Source organism: Cupressus sempervirens, chromosome 3, assembly GCF_028749045.1.
Source record: "Cupressus sempervirens isolate cs-2001-9-10 chromosome 3, ASM2874904v1, whole genome shotgun sequence".
In the NCBI taxonomy this organism is placed as follows: Eukaryota; Viridiplantae; Streptophyta; class Pinopsida; order Cupressales; family Cupressaceae; genus Cupressus; species Cupressus sempervirens.
Genome location: NC_143120.1, coordinates 374,980,082 through 374,988,429, shown reverse-complemented (window position 1 = coordinate 374,988,429; position 8,348 = coordinate 374,980,082). Strand labels below are relative to the sequence as shown.

Below are 8,348 nucleotides of genomic sequence, written 5' to 3'. Positions count from 1 at the left end.
TTTTTATTCTAAACATAATTTTTAAAGTATTTTTTTAATTTTTTAAATGATGATAAATTGTTTGCATAATTAAAAAAAAAACATTTCTATTATTTTTATTGAAAATTGTAACATTAAAAAAACATCTCATGGCAAAGAATTTGTAGTTCAATCAATTGAACACAATAACACTTATTTTTAATTTGCACATTTCTAATCCGGAGATGATCGTAATTCAATGTCAGTCTAATAGAATCCATGAAAAACGTCAAAAAGATGGTATTTTTCTACAGGAAAATGAAAATCAGTAAATACCCCCAAAAAAGCTCATTGTAATCTCTTTATTATATTTTCTGTTTCATACAAAGCTAAATCAAGGATTAGCCCGAAATTAAACGTTCAAATATTTTGAGATTTGTATATTATCCCAGGCTACAAGGTTCACTACATTTAAAGCAAGAGATAGTTCAATAAGAACACGACTGCATGTATTACAATACTTAAAAGTTGCAAAGCAAGTACCACAATTTTTTAAAAAAAAATACCAAGTATCACAATTTGAAGAATAATTCATCAAGAAAAATTGATTTCCTATTTTTAATGAAGATAATGACAACAATTTTTATAATCTTATCTCTTGACAATAATACTTACCAAAAAAAACTAACCATCACAATTTGGAGAATAATTTACCAAGAATCATCGAGTTCCTAATTTTAATGAAGATAAAGATGACAATCTTTAGAATCTTATCTCTTCAGAGTAGCACTTACAACTAATCGACTATTCAACTAAATATATAAGGCTTAATAACTAGTTTCATCTGATATAAAAAGAAATAAATAATTTAGACCAAATTATTAAAATTTACATATATAGATTTTAAGAACTTTCTATGATTAACAATATGCTTAGAAAGTTGCATCAAATGGATGCCTATAAGTATCATGCCTGTAAAATACTGCTTCAACCTCAATTTATAAGCAATAGGATTTCATTAATAACATTATCCCTTCAACTAAAATGCCATAAAACGAGGATTTAGTGAGGGTATGACAAGGTTTCTTTGTAGCATGAGAAGGGTTTGGCTTTGGAGGTAGGTAAGATTAGATTAATTGATGATTGTTTTAATCTTACCAACCCATCCAAAACCTACACTCCATCCTGCACAACTCTGTCCTTCCTTCACGGTGCTACATTTATACTCTTCAAAATTTGTCAATGCTTGATAAGCTCTACCTTCTAAATTTTGGTATTGCAGAAGTATAGGAAGAAAGAAATGACTCAATAACAATAAAAAATAAGCAATGTGTTAAATATATGCCTCATAAAACCCTAATCTTGTTAACCAACACTCTTTCAAAATATGGACCCAATTTTCTCAAGGAGAACCATTTACTTTTGTAATAGATAGGAAAAAAGACATAAAAATGATAGAGTAAAGCAGAATGTTGAGATATAGAACTAATTACAAATGTAAGGAAAAAACATAACAACCTTTGAATCCAAAGCAATTGTTCACTTATTAGAATAAGAAAACAAGATTCACCGATATCTCTCATGTGAGTTGCACAACAAACATGTCGACCCCTTGGCACAACTTGCCATGATTTGCAAGACTAATTTCTGTACATAATTTTGTGTGGAAAAAAAATGAAAAGACTACTCCTTGCCTCTACATCATTTCTAGCTATGCAACCAATTAATTCAAAAAATATTGATAAATAAGATGAACTGATTTGCATGCATGCATGCAAAATGTGGAAGCACACCCAACACGTAAATGTTTTTAAGGTTTTCCCCTGTCCATAATTCATAGACATGTGGAATGTTAATGTTTTTCTTAATTTTGTTCAATTAAAACAAAAAAGACTACTGACAAAATTAACTTCAACCAATCATAAAATAGAAATAAATACATAAAAGTCAATTTTAATAAAATTATTTCACAAGACCATAGGTTAATAAATTGAGGACAATTTAAAAAAAAAAATTAATTGTAAAGAAGCGGGTGAAAGCTTTAGTCTTCCCCTATAAATAGGCGGTGCCTATAAATAAGCGGAACTAATAATGATACAAATCAACTAAATCATTTTTTTAATACTTTATATATTTAAAAAATTAATATCTAAATAAACATTTTGGTCTCTAAATTTAAGAACTAAATGTCACTTCAAACTTTTTCTTTTCGTTTTATGTTTGATTCCCTTTGCACAGATTTCGAATGGGTTTACTAGCGGAGACATATTACTTCGGAAAACCTCAAAAACATTTAAATCATGAAGGGGGCAACAGCAATTTTAGTGGACATTTGCTGCAGGCTGAAGCAAAAGGATTGTGAATAAATTCCTCAAACACAGGTTAGGAGAATCGACAGGAAAATTGTTAAAATGACTTGCAGAGGTCGACCCTCAATTCTCCCATTTCTTCCGTTAATCCTTCGCGGAACATCGTTTTGCTGGCCTCCCGGGGCACAATACGCACTGAAAACATTAATGAGAGGTCCCAGCACAAGTTCAGTCGACTCCGGCGAAACACTATTTGACTTCATTGACCATATCCGCCAGAAAATCGGTCTAAAACACGATAGCCTTTGTCGATTCGCTGACAAAGGATATGCGCTTTTCTTCGACGATGTAAGCTCTTGATTAAACATTGCAAGGACTACTTTATTATATTGCCGTGACTTTCAATGTCGTTAAATTAAAGTCTTCCTTATCGACTATCAAATTGTTTAAACACTGTAATTACACTGCTTTTCAATTTACGAAGTATGTTTTATTTTTTCGCTCTCGACCCTTGTTTCTTATTTTTGATTTTTCATGGTTGTTTTAGCTAAAGATTTTGATTGAATAATTATACTTGATATCATAATACCGAGGTATTATTTAGTTTCTTGTGGAAGCAGCACAAGTTTTTTCCCAAATTTGTTTAAAACTGGTTCCATTCATTACTACACTTACCCCTAATTAGGAATTTGATCAGAGAGTTACATCCATTTTAAAATTGATGAAAATTATAGGCAATTGACTGGATAATTGTCAATAAGGCGCAAGATTCTGATAACTTCACCTCTAATCCTTATCTCAACAATATCATTAATCACATAAACATTTTCTGCAATGATGTAATACATCTAATAACTAATCACATCCATGAAACATGTAAGCAAATGATCAACACATAACGCAAAGATTTTGGTTGCCCATAGCCCCTCCAAGATGAAGGTAAAATTGGGGTGGGGATGACACACATAAATCTTCACTACTGCAGCAATATAGTTCGCTTGTTAGGGCTACAATTTTGATCACTTTGAATGATCTACCCTATGAGGGGTCTGCCCTGTTAAGAGCTTAAGAGCTTACAAGACTTATACACGTTAAAACTAAGCCTAGAAATCAAAGATGATAAACAACAATAAGAAAGAGCCAAAATTGAAAATAATAAACACCAGAAATATCCTGGGAAAACCTTTCTAGAATGAAGGGAAAACCTAGCCACACAGCAAGAATATCATTTTATTGATCATAAAACTTAAAGTGTACAATGTCTATCACTTGATGCGATATAAATAACTTAAGGAAAGACTTTTCACATTCCAACCGAAGGTCTTTCCAAATTTCCAAAATGAGACTCTTTATTACAATTACAATAACAACTCTTTGAATTTCCATGCCTCAATGCATGTCGAATGACACACGTCATTACATTTAATATTACAATTTAAACATAAGTGTCATTCTCAGATGAAGGTAACAATCATGGTAATAACGTCCATATTTCCAGAGATAAAGATCTATATTGCAACTACCATCTTCAACACTCCGTCTTAGCCAGAGAGAGATCTTTAGCTAAACAATCTCACAAGACTGCAACCAAAATGTTAATGATAAAATCTCATCCCATATATACTATAAGATTCGTGAAAACCTGTAACAATAACTCATGTTCATGGAATCAGTCAACATGAAAACCTGTAACAATTACTTATATTCATGGAATCACTCAACATGAAACCCTGTAACAATTACACATAATCATGGAATCACTCAACATGAAAAGATTTGTAAGACTCATAGCTAAGCCTTTAATTACAAACTCTCTCAACGTGAATTATCATGGAATCTCTCAACATGACATCCAACTCCCATCACGAAATCTCTCAATGTGATATCATGGACTCTATCAATGTGATGTTTACTATCGCATAGTGAAAGAGTTATCATAGCTGATCTTATAATCTCATTTATTCACACAAGAATAGAAATAACATAAAAAAGACAAGACTTAGTTCCATTTAAGTCTCAAAATTTCACTAATGCCATAAGCATTACAAGCATATATGAAAATGGAGGAGATTCCATAAGCATTCCCTCTTATTTATGAAGCCTCCCTTTGAAGTAGAAGCTCCCTTTGAGTTTTGTATTTGAATGCAATTATATATCTTTAACAATATGTCCATCTCATAGTTCTTGTTGCATCCTTCAATGCATACCAGTAAGTAACCATGTTGATACCTCTCGATGCAAACAATCTTCTTTTCTTAGTCTTCTTATTTCCGCGCCCATATTGCCTACAAGGATGTGATACTCTGCATCTTAGTGAAGAAGCAAGGCATGGTTGCATGCGGATATTATCCACACCACTACGAGATCCCCTCCTCCATTATACACTATTAACTTAAGTCGATCGATCATCCAGAAGAGTCGCGAGACAGTTTCAGATAAGGATTTGCATGGATTCAATATTCTTTCCCACGATATCACCATAAATCACTTTTACAAGAATGAGAAAGCAAGAATGTTTAACTGGCATCGTGCGAATGGTTTCTCAATTCCTTTGAAGGAGACACCTCAGAATTCACTTTAGTCACACGCTGTTAAGAGAAGAGGCTTCTCAAGCTATCGACGGTTGTGTTCAACATTTATATAGGTGGTGAAATATTCAATCTACCTCGCCGTTACAAAGTCTCTACTTTATTGAGGAATACTCATCGCCTGAGATGAACTGAAAAAGATTTGCACAGACACGAATATCATTGCCATAGATAGCAAAATGACTGAGTTCTTTGACCGCATAAGCCAGGGCTGTTTAGTGCGACGAGGCATAAGACATGAGTGCATGTTCATAAGATCTATTTCCTTTGAAACTTGTAATATGATCGTAATATTCTATCCTCGATCATATCGAGAAAATAACTTTTGATATACGGCTCAACATGACTCCTTAATGAACTGACGATAACTCTCAAGTTTGAGAAAATATTCTTGGAATTGCTCGATGATTTCCATGAATCTTATAGTATATATGGGATGAGATTTTATCATTAACATTTTGGTTGCAGTCTTGTGTGATTGTTCAGCTAAAGATCTCTCTCTGGCTAAGAGGGAGTGTTGAAGATGGCAGCTGCGATAGAGATCTTTATCTCAGCTACCATCTTCAACAATAAAATTTACCTTGATTGAAGGACTTAAACTTACAACTAAGTAAGTACTTTGTTAAGAGATTCACAAAAGTCTGTTAGGACCACTTTGTTAAGAGATTTACTTTGATTACACTTGCTAGAATGAATTATTACTTGATCCTTTGGTTTGCACTTCAAATGTTGATAACATATCTCCTCTTTGCAATCTCTGATCTGATCTCTAATCTGATATATCTGTATTCTGCCCTTCACTACTTTGCTTGGTCACTCTGCTTGGTTTTCCTTCACACTTCTCTTCTAACGTTGAAACTTGCAACTTCTCTTGCACGTATATGAAATTATGTCATGGACCCTCCTTAAATAGTTATTTGGTGAAGCTTCTAGATCAAGATCTACGATCTAGATTCACATCTTTTTCCGCTTAGACCTTCCATTTTTCTGATTAGCTATTCACCATGCATAGGGATTAATGATCCATAATAGAACACGTGATCACCTCTGTAATTTACTCCTCGATCATTAAACCATGAATTTAAGTTGGCTAAAATGATTTACCTTGGTGTTAGTGCCATTCTAAACAAGTATATCAAAATTGGTTCACTTGGCACTTGAACACATTGATACTCGGTCATGTCTAAACTTCATTTTGTCACTTGGTCTCTATTTGCTCGGCTCATACTTTGTGATTTGACATGTATATGCTTGGCACATACTGTTTTCTAGATAACTCGACATGCATTGGAGTACTTGGCGACCATAGACTTGCTTGGCAATAGTAGCTGCTTGACATCAACTAAAATATACACATGTCCACTTATATTGCTTGGCCTTAGTAGAATGGCTTGGTCGCAGTGTTGACTAACCAATTCTGCGAAGTGAATGACTAAGTGTTTACACTAATAAGCAACATAACTTAGGGATCAACAAATTCCCCCTTTGACATTAGTGGCAAAAATACACCGTCATGATCAAAATATTACATTCAAAATAGAAATAGAAATACTCCCCCTTAGACTATGACTCGGTCTACATAAAGACTTCAATATTTACAACATGTTCAACATATATACATGACTGCTGACTCTTTACTCAAAAAGTGTATACTCCACAAAATAAATGTTAATTACACACATGATCAAAGTAGTCTGATTTCTACTGTGCATACCTTTTGATCATACATACATATTCATGTTAATTCCCCCTTGTTTTTGACACTTAGGGCTGCTGGGGGTTGTAGTAACACCATGCTTGTTCAAAAATGGTTTATGGATCCGTAGAATCCTGGCCAATGCATTGTCCCAATTGGTTCGCATAGATTCCAAAACTTGGATCTTTATTTCTAGCAATGCTGCTAGATCAACTAGACTGTCAGCTGTATTGAGTGTTGGACTTTTCTGTGTTAGGTCCTTGGCTGATGCTATCTCCCTCTACATAACTTTTGATGTAGGAGCATCCTAGGTTGCCTTGTTATCTTGCTCATTTTTTGTTCATTTTGCATGTTAATGTCGAGTTATTGTAGCTCTAGTGGATGCCGAGTTACTGTAGCTCTAATGGATGCCGAGTTACTGTAGCACTTAGTTGGTGCCGAGTTACTGTAGCAATCTAGTGTTGACCGAGTGTTCCTTTATGTGCCGAGTTACCCAGTGTATGCCAAGTGACTCTTCATGTGCCGAGTTACCTAATGTATGTCGAGTGACCCTTTATGTGCCGAGTTTTCCTGTTTATGCCGAGTGTCAGCATTTGGATGTGATTTCTGCGAGCCAACTTGCAGGATTTATTTCGATCGTGATATTTATGTTAAAATCTTTTCTTGGGATGTGTCTTGACCGTTGTTGGGTCGATCTTCCTCTTATGTAATGTTCTAGAATGATCTGTAAGCCGTTTTGGCAAGTATATATAGAGTGTTTAGGCTTAGAGTTAGGGCAGCTTTTTTGAAGAGAAGTTCTGGAGTAGAACGCGAAAGTTTGGAAAGTTTGTTGCATATGTATCTGGAGCTGCGAATTTGATGTTGGATCTGTGATCTTGAATATATTTTGTATCTGGCCATAACCCAGAAGGTCTTACAGCTGGGCATATATGCTGATTATTTGATGAATGAACAAGTGTTTTGTCTTCTTTCTCCTTTGGTTGCTGTTCTATGTGTTGTGTTTCCATTGTGTTAACTATTGCAAAGTGGTTTAGATAGCTGGGTGAGCCTTTGGCCCTAGTTATTCATCCCTTCCCTGCGTCAACTTCCAAGTGTGGAGTCAACATTATCTGAATTGCTATGAGCTTAGCTCTTATTCGCCCATCTTCAACCATTAGCTTGACTAACTTGCCTTGTGAGAATGTCAACCTATCAAAATGAAATGAGCTAGAACCAGCTCTTGTACTCAATGAACTCTCACTATGCTGCAAATCAGCTTGTAACTTGTCAATTAGCTCTTGGGCGTGTTTGGTAAAATAGGTGACATCACACAATTTCTTGTACAAGGATTGTACATGATTCACTACTCCTAATGCTTTTACCAGATCAAAAAGCTCAACTTACCTTGCAGCAATACTAGTTGAAACTTTCTCAAATTTCCTTTCTGACTAGCTCATGAGCTTCTCATTTGTATCAATGTCAGAATTGTTGAGTTTCTCAACTATCTGCACTAGTTGTTCAATGATAGGGACTTGCTCATTGAGGTTATCCACATCTACTGTCTCCAAAAGAATGTCTTTGATGTCATGCAAGATTTGCTTCTGTTGAAGTTCTCTCTTCATTTTCTCTTGCTTGGTTTTTCTTGCCAGGAGATCTTGTAGAATCTCCATTTTCTCAGAAGTTAAGTTAGTAGTGCCCCAGTTTGGAATCACTATAACTTTATTCAATGCCACTAGTTTCCTAGGTCACTTGACCCTCTTCAAGCTCTTTGCTTTGGTATCCGGAGTACTGGAGCTCGACAGAGATATCTGCAAGGTT

General features: G+C 34.7%; 1 protein-coding gene across 1 annotated transcript in view; it reads left to right on the top strand.

The window, feature by feature from the left end:
* Positions 1 to 2,170: 2,170 nt before the first annotated feature.
* The window catches only part of LOC149566553 (poly(ADP-ribose) glycohydrolase 1-like), a 211,669-nt gene continuing 205,491 nt past the window's right edge, over positions 2,171 to 8,348 (top strand). The window contains exon 1 of the mRNA XM_089819861.1: positions 2,171 to 2,615. Coding sequence (XP_089675987.1) covers positions 2,370 to 2,615 — 246 coding nt within the window. The 5' untranslated portion in view covers positions 2,171 to 2,369. The remainder of the gene's footprint in view (positions 2,616 to 8,348) is intronic.